General features: G+C 47.9%; 1 protein-coding gene across 5 annotated transcripts in view; it reads right to left on the bottom strand.

The window, feature by feature from the left end:
- The window catches only part of helz (helicase with zinc finger), a 290,186-nt gene that overhangs the window by 223,561 nt on the left and 49,903 nt on the right, over nt 1–16,722 (bottom strand). For all 5 annotated transcript variants that reach the window (XM_072483730.1, XM_072483732.1, XM_072483731.1 and 2 more), the window contains one exon: nt 544–580. In XM_072483730.1, coding sequence (XP_072339831.1) covers nt 544–580 — 37 coding nt within the window. The remainder of the gene's footprint in view (nt 1–543; nt 581–16,722) is intronic.

Below are 16,722 nucleotides of genomic sequence, written 5' to 3'. Positions count from 1 at the left end.
AGTTTCGGGAAATCACATGATTACATCAGGTAAGGATGTAATTCTCTGCGTGGTCAGGTAGCCTGTCAATGCTCACAGATGAAGAATGGAGAATTCAACAGGGTCATCAAGGGCCATGAGTACCAACAATCATACTCCTGAGCTAGCTAGCAGAAGGGATGAAAAAAAAAGATGGAAAAAACTTTAAAGTCCTCTTTCACCATAAAAGCAAGCCTACTTTTAAATGGCACTCCCACTCCAGGCATATAAATCATGGCTCTACGTTAACATCTAAAATGGTTTCAACTTTGAACATTTCTGCAGACTTATAGTCAATTCATTTAGCAATTTGTCCAGACATTTAAACAGCAAAAGTTGAGAAGTACAGTGAATTCTGTACTTGTGTGTGTAAAATGGACAGTATCCATTAGTGTTGGCTAAAGTCTAATGAATGATGTTTGTCAGAAATGGCACTGGTACATAAACACCCCTTAAATCACTGACCCTTCGTCAAAAAAAGCCCCAAATCACGGCTACAATTTATTAAAGAATTGTATAACATACCAATTTTACAGTCTCCATCAGCCTGGTCATAGTTTTTCTGTAACAGAGAGAACAAAGTAACCTTTGGCATGTTGATAGATTTTTACTGCTTTTCCCCAAATCATTTACAGTCCATTAAATCGCAGCTTCTGCAGACATCTCTATAAAATGCTCCACAATTATCATAGGCAGACCAAGTAATTTTAACGTTTCAAGTGAGATCATCGATTATCACTTTCTTCCGGTCTAGTTGTAATACATTTTTCTATATTTTGTAAATAAAATATTTATGCAATATTCCATCATACACCAGGACATCCAGTCATTTTCAGTGAAGCAGCAATGGGTGAAGCTGTTTACAACAGAGTGCAATTCCTATTGTGAGGAAGCGGCTACAGTACGGTGAAAAGTATTTTCCTTCAAATCAAGTTACTTAACAAATGGTTGGAAACTACAACAGAATATTTTCTCTTAATTTTGTAGCAATGTCATTCAAGACGAAAATTATTTCATTTTGCGGCTGTTTTGAATTAGAGTTTGAACTGCTTTCTTCAGGCCAAGTGTCAACTAAGTAATATCCAAACAACCATGGCTTTTAAAAAAGCGAATTAACAATTAGCTCGCAAATAAAATGGCTGAGTGGAAAACAGCCTACATATACCAAATACTGCTCGTCAGACCTTACTCGGCCAGCCTCACTGGTAAAGTTTCCGCATTTTTTTCTTTATTTGGTCATGGGATGTGGGTGTCCTTAATTACCCCGGTGATGGGGAGCCACCTTCTGGAACCACTGCAGTCCATGTGTTGTGCACCATGGTGCTGTTTTGAAGGGCATTTAGGTTTTTGACTCAGCGACAGTAAAGGAACAACAGCAAAAACAATTTCAACTGAGGTTGTTGCATGGCGTGAAGGGAAGGTGGGGGTGTTCCATGCATCTGTTGGATCGTGCCCTTCTAGGTGGCAGAGGCCAGGTTGGATGATGCTGTCCAAGGCAGCTTTTCGCTACAGTGCATCTTGCAGATGGTGCACATTTTTGCATTGTGTTCATTGTGTGCAGTTATGGGGGGTGAATGTTAAAGGTGATAGAAGAGATATGGATCAAACAGATTGCTTTGTCCTGGATGATATCAACTGTGATGAATGTAGGGATTTCAGATATATTGCAGTATAGTTATTTGGTGCAGTAAGGATTAAAGCCTGAGATTGTGTGTGACTGCTGCAGTCATGTTTTCAAAGAATCCTGGTTTGAAAAGTTGGGAGCCAAGGGTGCAATTAGGGCATTGTATAAAGCTTGGGTTAATGTTTGGATTAAGGGTGTCCCCTGTGGGGTTAATTAGATTTCAGCTTGGTAAACTGATGCAGTTACCGAGTGGAGCTAGGGTATCAGGCATTTTCCAGAAAAACAGGTCAGTGGAGTTTTAGATGAAGCTGTGGCCAAAAGTCAAGATTTTGCTCTCACTGCAGTTCAGTTAAAAGATTATGTATGTCTGTGAACAGATTGGTAGTGTGGCTGGCAAGGTGAACCAACTAGCTGAAGCAGCTTCTGAAGAAATACAGTCAATGTTTCTGCACGGTTCTGACAGGAGTCAGATATTTTCTTTAAAGCACTGTCAAAAGATCTTTCTTTCTCAAAGAAGAGTGCCCAGACATCTCTGTAAAACAGGTATTCCTGAGTGCCAATGGTATTTCAAGTGGACTGAGAACAGAGATGTTTTTGTGGGAATAATGACAGCAGTTAAGGGTTACTGTGCCACTGCATTTATTACCATTGTTTAAGGGGCAATTGTAAGTTATATTTCTTGTGTGAATGTTAAGATATTTTAATATTGTGTTAGTAATAGTGTTTTAATCCACCACATCCCTATTTTGGGTGAAATCACTCCTGGAGCGAGGTACCCTTTCTTCGCAGTCTTAGAAATTAAAATAAAATATTGGGGTTTCTGTCCAGTATCCTAGCCAAAGCTGTTTTTTAAAGCAGGTTTGGCGAGGGTACTGTACCCTGCTGTTTTTTTTAAAGCTTGATTGAGTGCTGTCTGTTTCTTTTCTTGTTGTTGAATGGAAAATTGTATAGTAATAGTGTTAAGGGGTAATTGTAAACTGTTCTTTTCTGGTGTGAAGTTAAAAGGTTTAATATTGTACTCATTAATTTATTTTAGAAATACCAAAGCCGCACCGTGGTGTAATGGTTGGCACTGCAGCCTCACGGCACCGAGGTCCCAGGTTGATCCCAGCTCTGGATCACTGTCAGTGTGGAGTTTGCACATTCTCCCCGTGTTTGCGTGGGATTCGCCCCCACAACCCAAAGATGTGCAGGCTAAGTGGATTGGCCACACTAAATTGCCTCATGATTGGAAAAAATGAATTGGGTACTCGAAATTTAAAAAAAAAGAAATACCAAAGCCCTATTTTTTTTTTGCCATGCAATCACTCCTGGGGCAAATCATTCCACACAGTCCAAAAATAAACTAAAGTATTGGGGTTTTGGTCCAGTATCCTAGCCACTGTTGGGGTCTGGTCCATGATCGCAATACCGGCTTTAGAGAGTCAGGAGGCAGCTTATTCACCCAGAATTCCCAGCCTTTGATCTGTTCTCGTAGCCAGATTCTGCTGGTACAATAAGGCTTTCACTCACTTCAGGATGTTGGTAGTAGGGGATTTAGGAATGGTAATGCCATTGAATATCAAGCGCAGATAGTTACAGCTGCCGATTGTTACTTGCCACTTATCAACCCAACTTGAAAGCTGTCCAGTTCTTACTGTATGTGGTCAGAAATTGCTTCAGACTCCCAGGAATCACAAATTATACTGAAGACTGTGCAGTCATAAGAAAACTTACGCAACACGAAGAAGCATAACACAACAAATGGTAGAGTGAGGGATATGCAAAGCCATTAAGTTGCAGATTGCAGTTAAACTCCATTCTGCTGCTTATGACAGCTCAGATCGTCTCATAGGTACCCAGTTATGAGCAATAGCCTTGGTCTAAATCATTCCTGTTTAGCATGTGGTACTGCTGAAAAACAGTGGAGGGTGTTCTTTGTGAAGATTGGACCATCTCCACATGAGTTTTGCAGTGGTCACTCCTTCCAACATTGTCATGGACAGATACACCCGAGAAAGGTAGACGGATGAACACAAGGTCAAGTAGATTTTTCCCTCTTAGTTCTCTCACCATCTGCCTCAGATTTCTGCAGATATACTCTTTAGGACTCAGCAATCGTGGTCAAGAAGTGGTGTTACTGAACCAATCATGGTGAAGACGGAGGTCCTCCACTTGTGGTACATTCTGTGCTATTGCTATTCTGAGTGCTACTTCAAAGTGTTGTTCAACACGGAGTACTGATTCATCAGCTGAGGAAAGGCAGCGAATTGTAACCAAAAGGAGATGTCCTTTTTCACGTTTAATATGACGTCATGAGACTGCATGGGGTCTGGAGTAAGTGTTGAGGACTTCCTGGGCCATTCCTTCTTTACCTAAACCACTGTTTAGCCTGCCACCTCTGGTAGGTACCTGCCCATGGGACAAAACATACCCAGGGATAACGATAGAGGACTCGGGCATATTGGCTACAAGGTTTGATTCAGTGAGTATATCAGTGTCAGACTGTTGTTGCCCGATTAGTCTGTGGGTCAGCTCTCCCAATTTTGGCAAGCGTCCCTACATGTTAGTGAGGGGTTGATTTAACACCACAACCAGCTCAGCCTTGATGGTACTGAATGGCGGAGCAGGCTGTTCCTCTGTTCCTATAGGAAGTCTTTTAAAGGTTATGGTCATTTCTGGTGCATGGGTTGATGCTCGGTGGCCTGTTCAATTTCATTGGTTTTTTTTATTTTTCTGCAGTGCTTTGAAACAACTAAGCGGTTCGCTAGGTAATTTCAGAAGACTGCAAAGAGTCAAACACATCACTGAGTGTCTGGGGTAACCAGACTGGGCAAGGACAGCAGATTCTCTCCACCTTCCATGTAGGGCATTATTGAGCCTGATGGGTTTTTAAACAACAATCCAGTATCTTCATGGTCGCCATTAGTGAGACTAGTTTTTAATTCCAGATTATTTTTTGCACTATGATCTGTGGCGGGACAATCCCAGATTTTAAAAAAATGTATAAACTGGTGTCCCGGACAGCAGTAAGTTTACTTTCATGTTGCCACTATTGCCATGAGACTCGGAGATATCAACATTGCAGCACAACTGGATAAGAACTCGTTAAAGCTCATACATTTTTTGTACATTCAAGGTACTTGAGACAACACTTGTGCTGCAGATACTGGGAGATCAATTACAAAGCTATTGTACACACTGCATTACCACAATTCATATACCTCCATTGTCCTGTGTGGGATAGTATGGAGCATTCTTCAATAAAAACCCGCAGTCTGCATATGAGGTACTGAAATGGTCCATAATTAACCTGATTTTATACAATGCACATATACTGTGTCACTTAACAAGATCAGTAGTTGGTCTGGTTGGTAAACTAGTTTACCCCAAAGAATATTTTGTTGATTTACAAAAAATGTTTTGAAAACTGACGTGTACTGTACTAGATGCAATCTGCATGCATAGTACTGCTAAGTGATCGTACTGAACAAATTTCAAACTCAGGCCAAACTGACAATGTTGCAATCAGCTCAATTCACTATCATAGATGGCGATGGTTCACTAGGTCGATCTCGGGTATGGAGGGATTTTCTTATGAGGAGAGGTTAAGTAGGCTGGGCCTGTACTGACTGGAGTTAAGAATGAGAGGCGACCTTATTGAGACATATAGGATTCTCAGGGGGCTTGACAGTGTAGATGTGGGGAGGATGTTTCCCCTTGTGGTACAGTGAAGGACCAGAGGGCATAATCTCAGAGTAAGGTGTCGCCCATTTAAGACCGAGATGAGGAGGAATTTCTTCTCTCACAGGGTAGTGAATCGGTGGTATTCTTTACCGCAGAAAGCTGTAGAGGCTGGGGCGTTGTTTTCAAGGCTGAGATAGAGAAGATTTTTCATCTGTAAGGGAATCGAGGGTTATGGGGACAAGGCAGGAAAGTGGAGTTCAGGATTGTATCAGATTACCCATGATCTCATTGAATGGCAGAACAGACTTGATGGGCCGAACGGCCTACTGCTGCTCCTACATCTTATGTTCTTAGTAAGATAGTTCCTGATCAGATTTGCCTGAATGCCGATCACTTCAGGATCGTCATTCCAGGACTTCCGCCAGAGTACTGAATTTTTGTATCGATGATACAAGGTGCCAACTTAAGGGAAATGCCCAGAAGGACCAGGGTAAAAGAATTTGAAGAAGGAAATTCATCGACGGAGTTGGAGACCTCTCAGGGCTCTTCTGTGGAGAAAATGGCAGAGTGTGGTGCTACGGCTCCATCCAGTCCACTAACAGCCGAGGTGCTTCCTGGCATCTTGGCAACGGATGTTAAGCAGAAGGTGTCGATAGAAGAGGCCCTGCTTCCCATTCAGATTGGAAAAGACCAATGAGTTGGTAAAAGCGCATGGTGCCACAATAAACGGGAGTGGAGATGGCTCTCTCAAAGCACAGTGACCAGACTGCCTCTCTGGAAGCTGACATGCTGCATTTGGCCGATATGAATAAAGCACTGACGGCCAGTGGACTATCTGGAGAATAGTCTAGGAGGCAGAATATCATAATAGTGGGGTTGCCAGAATACTTTTCAAAGATGTTTGGGAAGATGCTAGGGGAGGGTGCATTCACGTCCCATCCCAAGCTGGATCGAACGCAACAGACACTCGGGCAGAAGCCCCATCCCAACGAACTGCCCCAAGCGGTTATCGTACGGTTCCATAGTTTTCAGAAGGAACAGGTCCTGAGATGGGCGAAGGATCATAGTGGTTATAAATGGCAAGGTCACGTCATCAGGATGCACCAAGACATTGGAGCGGAGCTGACGAGGAAGCCGGCGGTCTTTAATAAAGCTGGGGCCACCCTAAATAAAAATGGAGCTCAAATTGGGATGGTGTACCAGGCGAAACTCAGAGTGACTTTGGAGTCGAAAGACTATTTTTTTAATGTGCTGGCAGGTGCAGGGGCTTTTGTAAAAAGAAACATGGGCTGGGTGAGAGCTGATCGGGATTTGTGAGGTATTTGGATGTTGGGGCGGCAAGTGGGTGTGGGGTGTGGTTGGGGTTTTTTGTGTATGTCTGCATTTCTTTGTTCTTGGGTGGGTTGATGGTTTCAAAAGTTGGATTTAGGTCAGGACTCAAGGTTATGGGGGGTTTTGTTCTTGTGTTATAATTGTTATGGGAAAAATATGACTCCCTTTTGGAGCTCGTGGTTGTAAGGGGTTTTGTTTACCTTTTTGCCAGTCAATATTTTTCTGGAGCATAGGCGGTGGAGTACCCTGCTAGCTGAATTGTTAGTTAGTTAACGGAAGCACAGTGGTGAGGGTAGCTGAAGTTCATTATCTTAGTTTAGATTGGATAATGAGCTTATTGTTTTTGCTCTGCTTGGGGTTAGTGTTAATAGAATTGGGAAGTAGGAGTTTTCGTTCGCCTCAATGTTATGTGTATGTGCATTTGGGTGTGGTATTATTTGGAGGTGGGGAGGGGGTGCCTTGGGGATTGGGGGGGGGGGGGGGGGGTGTTCCCCCCAGGGGATAAAATAATTGTTTTTTCTCCCCATGTCCATCAGGTCTACTCATGGATTGACTTTATTTGCGATGGGAAGGTTTCTGCTTCCCTGGGTGATGTCGGCAGGGTATTCCACGATTGTGATTTCGGACCATGCTCCGCATTTAGTGGATTTGGTCAGAGAGTCAGGATCCTCCCAGTGCCCGCCATGGAGGTTGGATATGGGGCAGTTGGCAGACAAAGGTTTTTGTGATCTCATATCCTCCCCTATTGGGGAGTATATCAATTTCAATAAAAGTGAGTCTATCTCGCCTTCTACGCTGTGAGGGGTGATCATTAGGGAGATATCATTTATGAGGCACACATGAAAAGGACTGCGAAGGTGAAGCGGCAGGGAACTTCCGGTGGAGTGGGCGAGCAGGGCGGCCGCAATAACAAGAGCTCCCGCCGATGGCCGCGATTTTGGTGAAATCTCCGAGTCCTCACGCACTCCCCGACCATCGGCGGCCTTTGGGGCCGCCACGAGCAGCCAGCGGGGCCGGTTTTAAAACCGGCGAAGAACCCTGCGCGGGTGTCGGGGGCTGAGGCGCCGAGCCCAGCGCGGCAGGTCAGAGCAACGGGGGCGGAGCTAGGAGGAGGCCGAGGCGGCAGGCCCGAGCACTATGTAGGGAGGGTGCTCCACGTCGGATGGCTCCCACCTAGGAAGAAGAAAGAAGGCTGAAGCCTGATCCCAGGGGAGCTCTGGGTGAATGCAGAGGAGAAGGAAAGAAGGTTTAAGGAAGTTTGGTGAAAGTTTTTTTTTCTCTCCCCCTTTTTTTTCAAAAAAAGAATGTCAGGTTGATGAAGGACAGGAGGGTGAAGGGGGAGAGGGGTGAAAAGAAAGAAGATAAAAAGCAATAAGCCGCTAAAGGATGCGAAGAGCAGTGTCGAAGAAAGGAGGAAACGCGGGTTCGCCGCCGAAGGAGAAGACAAGCAAAAAATGTTGACAGGATGGCAGAAGCCGAACTGCAACGTGGGGCCGCACTACTTACGGTGGGGAAGATGACCGAGGTGATGGCGGTGGAGCTGGAAAAACAGTTTGTGAGGCACATGGAGGCCTTGAGGAAAGAGACGGCGGTCGTGTTGAGGTCATTGGTGGAGGAGGCTATCGGCCCGATGAGGGTGGAGGTGGCAATGGCATCGGCCAAGGTGAGAGAGCAGGGCGAGAAGATGAAGGAGGTGGAGGAGGCAGTGACACGACACAGCGACCAGGACACCTCGACGGGGGATGAGCTGCGGAGGGTGGTGGAGGTTAACAGAGGACTCCGAGCAAAGCTGGAAGACTTGGAAAAACGCTCAAGACGGCACAATTTGAGAATTGTGGGCTTGCCCGAAGGGACTGGGGGCTTGCCCGAAGGGACAGAGGGCCCAAGGCCAACGCAATACTTCGCTAAGAAGTTGGCGGAGCTAATGGGGAGGGCGAGAGCCCCACCCTGTATGAGCTAGACCGAGCTCATCGGTTATTAAGGCCGAAGCCCAAAGTGAACGAGCCGCCAAAGGGTAGTAATTATCTGCTTCCATAAGTTTTGCATGAAGGAGAAGGTATTAAGCTAGGCGAAGCAGGAGCGTGAGGTGCTGTGGGATGGTACTGCAGTTCGGATCTACCAGGACTTGACGATGGAGTTGGCAAAAAGACGAGCGGCGTTTAGGCGAGTGAAGGCGGCTTTGTACAAGAAGGGGGTGCGATTTGGTGTGGTGTACTCGGCGAAGTTGAGAGTAACATATAACGCCAAAGACTTTTATTTTGAGACAGCGGAGGCGGTTGAGGCATTCGTGAGGGCAGAAGGCTGTGTAGATTAAGGGTGACTATGGGTAATCCCTGATTCCTTGTCATTTATGTAAACATGCGGGCTGATGTTTGGGGGTTGGTGGGAGGATGGGATCGTTGTTATTATGGGGATTGACATATCTGTTGCTGATTATTGTTTATTGTTGATGGGTGTAAATGTGGGACAAAATGTGAAAAAGGAGAATAAAAATATTTATTTAAAAATTTTTAAAGGTGAAGCGGCAGAGGTTGGTGGACCACAAGTACTCGCTTGTCTCTACCCCGGAGCTACTCGCAAGTATAAAAAAGTTACAGGCGCGGTTAGATTTGCTAACAAGTAAGGCAGTGAGTCAGCTGCAACACTCAAGGGGGTCTTTATTGTTCCGGGTGCGGCGATGACCAGCTAAGTCGCACGTTTCGGCAGCTCACAGTGGAACGGACTTTTGGGCTCTTAATAGGAGCCCCAACGGCAATTTAAACGGCCAAAAACACTGTGTGGTAAACCAGAAGGGAATCCCCCCCGGACACGCATGGATAAGGGAGAGGATAGCGGCCGGATTGCGGAGGATCCTCTGGAGCAGCGGCAAGGAAGGCAAGCTCAAAGCAAGATGGCGTCGGAAGGGGGCCGTTTGTTATGGGGCCCGGACCAACAAGAGTTCCTGCGGCGCTGTGTGGAAGAGCTGAAAAAGGAGTTGAAGAAGGAGCTGTTGGCCCCGATATTACAGGCGATTGAAGGGCTAAAGGAGGAGCAGAAGACCCAAGAGCAGGAGCTTCGGGTCGTGAAGGCAAAGGCTGCTGAAAATGAAGACGAAATACAGGGCCTGGTGGTGAAGACAGAGACGCACGAGGCACAGCACAAAAGGTGTGTGGAAAGGCTGGAAGTACTGGAGAATAATTCGAGGAGTAAGAATTTAAGGGTTCTGGGTCTTCCCGAAGGCGCAGAAGGGGCGGACGTCGGGCCATATGTGAGCACGATGCTTCACTCGCTAATGGGATCGGAGGCCCCGACGGGCCCTTTGGAGGTGGAGGGAGCTTATCGAGTTTTGGCGCGAAGACCGAGGGCTGGAGAAATACCTCAAGCAATAGTGGTGAGGTTTCTCTGCTATAATGACAGAGAGACGGTCCTCAGATGGGCGAAGAAAACTCGGAGCTGTAGGTGGGAGAACGCGGTGATCCGCGTATACCAGGATTGGAGTGCGGAGGTGGCGAGAAGGAGGGCAAGTTTTAATCGGGCTAAGGCGGTGCTTCACAAAAAGAAGATCCAGTTTGGAATGTTACAACCGGCGAGATTGTGGGTCACACACCAAGGGAAGCACCACTACTTTGAGACGGCAGAAGAGGCGTGGACACTCATTGTGGACGAGAAGCTGGAATAGTCTGACGAGAGAAAGAACTTTTGGGACAAAGTGGTGGGGTGATTATGTGGGGCAAGGAAAAGGGGGGGGGGGGGGGGGAAAGAGAGATGGTTTTTCAATTTGTTAATCTTGCGATCCTGTAACTTTTCTCTCTTCCCATGTTGTTGGGGGGGGAGGGGAGTATGAGGAACTGTGGGCGCCGGTCATTAGGGGCGGGGCCGAGTGGGAAACGCGGGTTTTGTTCCCGCGCTATGGTAATTATGGCGGGAACAGGGACGCAGGAAGGAGGGGGCCTCGCACAGTGGGGGCCGAGGACAAGGGGGGAAGCAGAGGTCAGCCAGAGTTCGCTGACTTCTGGGAGCAACATGGGGGGTGCAACTACGCTAGAAAGGGATCTAGCGGGGGGAGGGGGGGGGGGTTAACTGGGTTGCTGCTGCTAAGGAGAAGGGGGAGCTGTTATGGGATGGGGTGGTCGAGGCGGGAGGGCATCGTCGGGGGATACACGGATACGTGGGAACCGGGTGAGGAGCTGGGTTTAAAAAGGGGATGGCTAGTCGACAAGGGGAGGGGGTAAAGAGCCCCCCAACCCAGCTGATCACGTGGAACGTGAGAGGGCTGAACGGGCCGATTAAAAGGGCACGGGTACTCGCACACCTAAAGAAATTAAAGGCAGATGTGGTTATGTTGCAGGAGACGCATTTGAAACTGATAGACCAGGTCAGACTACGTAAAGGATGGGTGGGGCAGGTGTTTCATTCGGGTTTGGATGCGAAGAACAGGGGGGTGGCTATCTTAGTGGGGAAACGGGTACTGTTTGAGGCAAAGACCATAGTGGCAGACAGTGGGGGTAGATATGTGATGGTGAGTGGCAGATTGCAAGGGGAGGCGGTGGTTCTGGTGAACGTATATGCCCCGAACTGGGATGATGCAAATTTTATGAGGCGTATGTTGGGACGTATCCCGGACCTGGAGGCGGGAAAGTTGGTAATGGAGGGGGAGACTTCAATACGGTGCTTGATCCAGGGCTGGACCGATTGAGGTCCAGGACCAGGAGGAGGCCGGCAGCGGCCAGGGTGCTCAAGGACTTCATGGAGCAGATGGGAGGGGTAGACCCCTGGAGATTTAGTAGGCCTAGGAGTAAGGAGTTCGCATTTTTCTCCCATGTCCACAAAGTATACTCACGGATAGACTTTTGTCGTCTTGGGAAGGGCACTGATTCCGAAGGTGACAGGGACGGAATATACAGCTATAGCTATTTCGGACCACGCTCCACATTGGGTAGACCTGGAGGTAGGAGAGGAAAAAGAACAGCACCCACTCTGGAGAATGGATATGGGCTTATTGGCGGATGAGGGGGTATGTTTAAGGGTGAGGGGGTGCATCGAAAGGTACTTGGAGCTTAATGACAATGGAGAGGTTCAGGTGGGAGTGGTCTGGGAGGCGTTGAAGGCAGTGGTTAGAGGGGAACTGATATCCATAAGGGCACATAAAGGGAAGCAAGAGGGTAAAGAAAGGGAGCGATTGCTGAAAGAACTTTTGAGGGTGGACAGGCAATATGCGGAGGGACCGGAGGAGGGACTGTACAGGGAAAGACAAAGGCTACATGTGGAATTTGACCTGCTGACCACGGGTAAGGCAGAGGCACAGTGGAGGAGGGCACAGGGTGTACAGTATGAGTATGGAGAGAAGGCGAGTCGGCTACTGGCCCACCAATTGAGGAAGAGGGGAGCAGCGAGGGAGATAGGTGGGGTGAGAGATGAGGAGAGAGAGATGGAACGGGGAGCGGAGAGAGTGAACGGGGTGTTCAAGGCATTTTATGAGAGGTTATATAAGGCTCAGCCCCCGGAAGGGAAGGAGGGAATGATGTGTTTCTTGGATCAGCTGGAATTCCCTCAGGTGGAGAGGGCGGGACTGGGCGCACAGATTGAGATGGAGGAGGTGGTAAAAGGGATTGGGAGCATGCAGGCAGGGAAGGCCCAGGGACCGAACGGATTCCCGGTGGAATTTTATAGGAAGTATATGGACTTACTGGCCCCGCTTTTGACGAGAACCTTTAATGAGGCTAGGGAAAGGGGGCAGCTGCCCCCGACTATGTCGGAGGCAACGATATCGCTCCTTTTGAAGAAGGAAAAAGACCCGCTGCAGTGTGGGTCCTACAGGCACATTTCCCTTTTAAATGTAGATGCTCAGCTCCTGGCCAAGGTGATGGCGACGAGGATAGAGGACTGTGTCCCGGGGGTGGTCCACGAGGATCAAACTGGGTTCGTTAAGGGGAGACAGCTGAACACGAACATACGGAGGTTGCTAGGGGTAATGATGATGCCCCCACCAGAGGGGGAGGTGGAGATAGTGGTGGCGATGGACGCCGAGAAAGCATTCGACAGAGTGGAGTTGGATTATCTGTGGGAGGTGCTGAGGAGATTTAGTTTTGGAGAAGGGTATATCGGATGGGTACAGCTGCTGTATAGGGCCCCGGTGGCGAGCGTGGTCACGAACAGACAGAGGTCTGATTACTTCCGTCTTCATAGAGGGACGAGGCAGGGGTGTCCCCTGTCTCCGTTACTGTTTGCATTGGCAATTGAGCCCCTGGCCATAGCACTGAGGGGCTCCAGGAAGTGGAGGGGAGTGCTCAGGGGAGGAGAAGAACACCGGGTATCCTTGTATGCAGATGATTTATTGCTGTATGTTGCGGACCCAGTGGAGGGGATGCCTGAGATAATGCAGACACTCAGGGAGTTTGGGGAATTTTCAGGGTACAAATTGAATATGGGTAAGAGTGAGTTGTTTGTGGTGCATCCGGGGGAGCAGAGCAGGGGAATAGATGACTTACCGCTGAGGAAGGTAACAAGAGATTTCCGGTACTTAGGGATTCAGATAGCCAGGAGTTGGGGAACCTTACATAGGCTTAATTTAACAACATTGGTGGAACAGATGGAGGAGGATTTTAAGAGATGGGACATGGTGCCCCTGTCACTGGTGGGTAGGTTGCAGGCGGTCAAAATGGTAGTCCTCCCAAGATTCCTCTTTGTGTTTCAGTGCCTTCCGGTGATGGTCACGAAGGCTTTTTTCAAGAGAATTGAGAAAAGTGTCATGAGTTTTGTGTGGGCCGGGAAGACCCAGAGAGTGAGGAGGGGGTTCTTGCAGCGTAGCAGGGATAGGGGGGGGCTGGCACTACCGAGCCTAAGTGAATACTACTGGGCCGCCAATATCGCAATGGTGTATAAGTGGATGGGAGAAGGGGAGGAAGCGGCGTGAAAGAGATTGGAGATGGCGTCCTGCAAGGGAACCAGCCTACAAGCAATGGTGACGGCGCCGTTGCCGTTCTCCCCGAAGAAATACACCACAAGTCCAGTGGTGGTGGCAACACTAAAAATTTGGGGGCAGTGGAGACGACATAGGGGGAAGGACGGGAGCCTCGGTGCGGTCCCCGATAAGAAATAACCATAGGTTTGTCCCGGGGAGAATGGATGGGGATTTGGAGCATGGCAGAGAGCTGGGGTAGTGCAACGGAGAGATCTGTTCGTAGACGGGACGTTTGCGAGTCTGGGAGCGCTGACGGAAAAATATGGGTTGCCCCAAGGGAATGCATTTCGGTACATGCAACTGAGGGCTTTTGCGAGGCAACAGGTGAGGGAATTCCCGCAGCTTCCGACGCAGGAGGTTCAGGATAGAGTGATTTCAGGTACATGGGTGGGGGGTGGTAGGGTGTCGGATATATACAGGGAAATGAGGGACGAGGGGGAGATCATGGTGGATGAGCTGAAGGGGAAATGGGAAGAGGAGCTGGGGGAAGAGATTGAGGAGGGGCTGTGGGCTGATGCCCTACGTAGGGTAAACTCATCGTCCTCGTGCGCCAGGCTAAGCCTGATACAATTCAAGGTTTTACACAGGGCGCATATGACCAGAGCACGGCTCAGTAAATTTTTCGGGGTAGTGGATAGGTGTGGGAGATGCTCGAGAAGCACAGCAAACCACACCCACATGTTTTGGTCATGTCCGGCACTGCAGGGGTTCTGGGTGGGGGTGACAAAGGTGCTTTCGAAGGTGGTGGGGGTCCGGGTCGAGCCAGGCTGGGGGTTGGCTATATTCGGGGTTGCAGAAGAGCCGGGAGTGCAGGAGGCGAAAGAGGCTGATGTCTTGGCCTTTGCGTCCCTAGTAGCCCGGCGAAGGATATTGCTTATGTGGAAGGAAGCCAAACCCCCGGGCGTGGAGACCTGGATAAATGACATGGCAGGGTTTATAAAACTAGAACGGATAAAGTTCGCACTAAGGGGTTCGGCTCAAGGGCTCACCAGGCGGTGGCAACCGTTCATTGACTACCTCGCAGAATGATAAAGGAAATGGGAAGGGAACAGCAGCAACCCGGGGCCGGGGGGGGGGGGGGGGGGGGGGGGTCCTCAGGGGTGTTTTTGTATAGATATTTGTATTAGGCTATGTATATTGGATTGTTTGATTTTATTTTTGGAGAGTTATTGTTTTTGATATGGCAGTTGCCATTTAGTTTATATATTATTTATTTATTTGTTAAAAACGGCCACTGTTATTTATATTGTTTTACTGTTATAAAAAGGAAAACCTTTGTATTGTTTTGTTTGGCCAAAAAATTTGAATAAAATATATATATATTTTTTTTTTAAAAAGGGGGGGTCTTTATTAACACGGGGAGAAGACCAGTCGCCTTTTAACTCAACAGCTGAGGAACCAGGCTGCTTCCCGGCTGATTGTACAGATAAAGGACTCGGGCGGCAGTTTGGTTTCTGCCTGCTAGAAAGTCAATGCGTTTTGCAACATTTTATAGGGATGTCTATAGGTCAGAGCCCCCAGAGGGGGCTCGGCCATGGTGGCGCTATTGGATGGTTGTCCTTTTCATTGGTGGAGAAAGAGAGAGAAGTTGGAATCCCTGTTGGGTTTGGAGGAAATTCTGAAATGTATTGGGTTAATGCAGACTGGCAAGACTCACAGCCGTGATGGATTCCCCATTGAGTTTCCAAGACATTTGCGGGTCAGTTGATCCCGTTAATATTGGACATGTTCAATGACTCCTTGTCCCGGAGTTCTTTGCCAGTTACATTGCTGCAGGCCTTCACTTCCCTGATCTTGAAGAAGGACTCCATGTGGATTGTTTCATTCCATTTTGCTTTTAAAGACAGATGTTAATTGGGCAGCACAGTGACATTGTTGCTTCACAGCGCGAGGGACCCGGGTTCGATTCCCGGCTTGGGTCACGGTCTGTGCGGAATCTGCACGTTCTCCCTGCGTCTGTGTGGGTTTCCTCCGGGTGCTCCGGTTTCCTCCCACAAGTCCCGAAAGATGTGCTTGCTAGTGGAATTGGACATTCTAAATTCTCCTTTTTGCATACCCGAACAGGCGACTAGGGACTTTTCATACTAACTTCATTGCAGTGTTAATGTAAGCTACTTGTGACAATAATAAAGATTATTATTATTAAACTGCTCACAAAGGTGCTGGTGCTGTGGTTGGAGCCCTGCCTTCCAGTGGTGATCGAGGAAGACCATATTGGCTACTTTAAGGGTCAGTAATATACGTTGGTTGTGGAGTATTGTTTCTCCCCCCCCCCCCCCCCCCCCCCCCCCCCTCTCATGCCCGAGTCAGAGACAATTGTGTCTTTGGATGCCGAAAAAGCGTTTGACATGATGGAGAGGGGGGTATCTCAGATTCTTGAGGTTTGGTTTAGGACAAAAGTTAATTTCTTGGATTAATGTGCTGTATAGGGTCCCCACTGCTAGTGTCTGCTCCAATGTATTGAGGGCGGGGTATTTTTCATTGAATAGGGGTGTGAGGCATGGACGTCCATTACCTCCGCTTCTGTTTGCTTTGCCAATTGAATCACTGGCCATGGAGTTAAAATCCTACAGTAAGTGGAAGTCAGGGAGGGAGGAAGCACAGTGTGTCCTTGTGTGTAGATGATTTGCTTCTTGATATTACGGACCTATGGATGAGATCATTAAGTTACTTAGGAGTTTTGGCTCCATCTTTGGGTATAAGTTGAATTTGGACAAGAGCAAATTCTTTTCAGTTGATCCCCAGGGGAGGGGAGCGGATCAAGGAATGTTGCCTTTTCACCTTGCTTCATCTGGAAATGCAGTGGCCCATGATTGGGTCTCACTCCACAAATTAAATTTTGCAAGTCTGGAGAATGTGGTCAAGTCTGACTTCCCCTGTCCTTGGCAGGTGGGGTCCAGACTACCAAAATTAATGTCCTTCTGAGGTTTTTATTTATTTTTCAGTGTCTCACTATTTTTCTCCCAAATCCTTTTTTGCTAGAGTAAATGTCCTCTTTCATTTGGGCAAGACGCTAGAGATCCATAGGGCATTTCTCAGGAGGGATAATTTTGCCCAATATGTTACTTTATTATTGGGCTGCTACTATTGAGAAAGTACTGGGGTGGCTTAGTGATCTGGGTATCATTTGAGGTCAAATGGA

Source organism: Scyliorhinus torazame, chromosome 18 (genome assembly GCF_047496885.1).
Source record: "Scyliorhinus torazame isolate Kashiwa2021f chromosome 18, sScyTor2.1, whole genome shotgun sequence".
NCBI classification, from domain to species: domain Eukaryota; kingdom Metazoa; phylum Chordata; class Chondrichthyes; order Carcharhiniformes; family Scyliorhinidae; genus Scyliorhinus; species Scyliorhinus torazame.
This window is presented reverse-complemented; position numbering and strand designations above follow the sequence as displayed.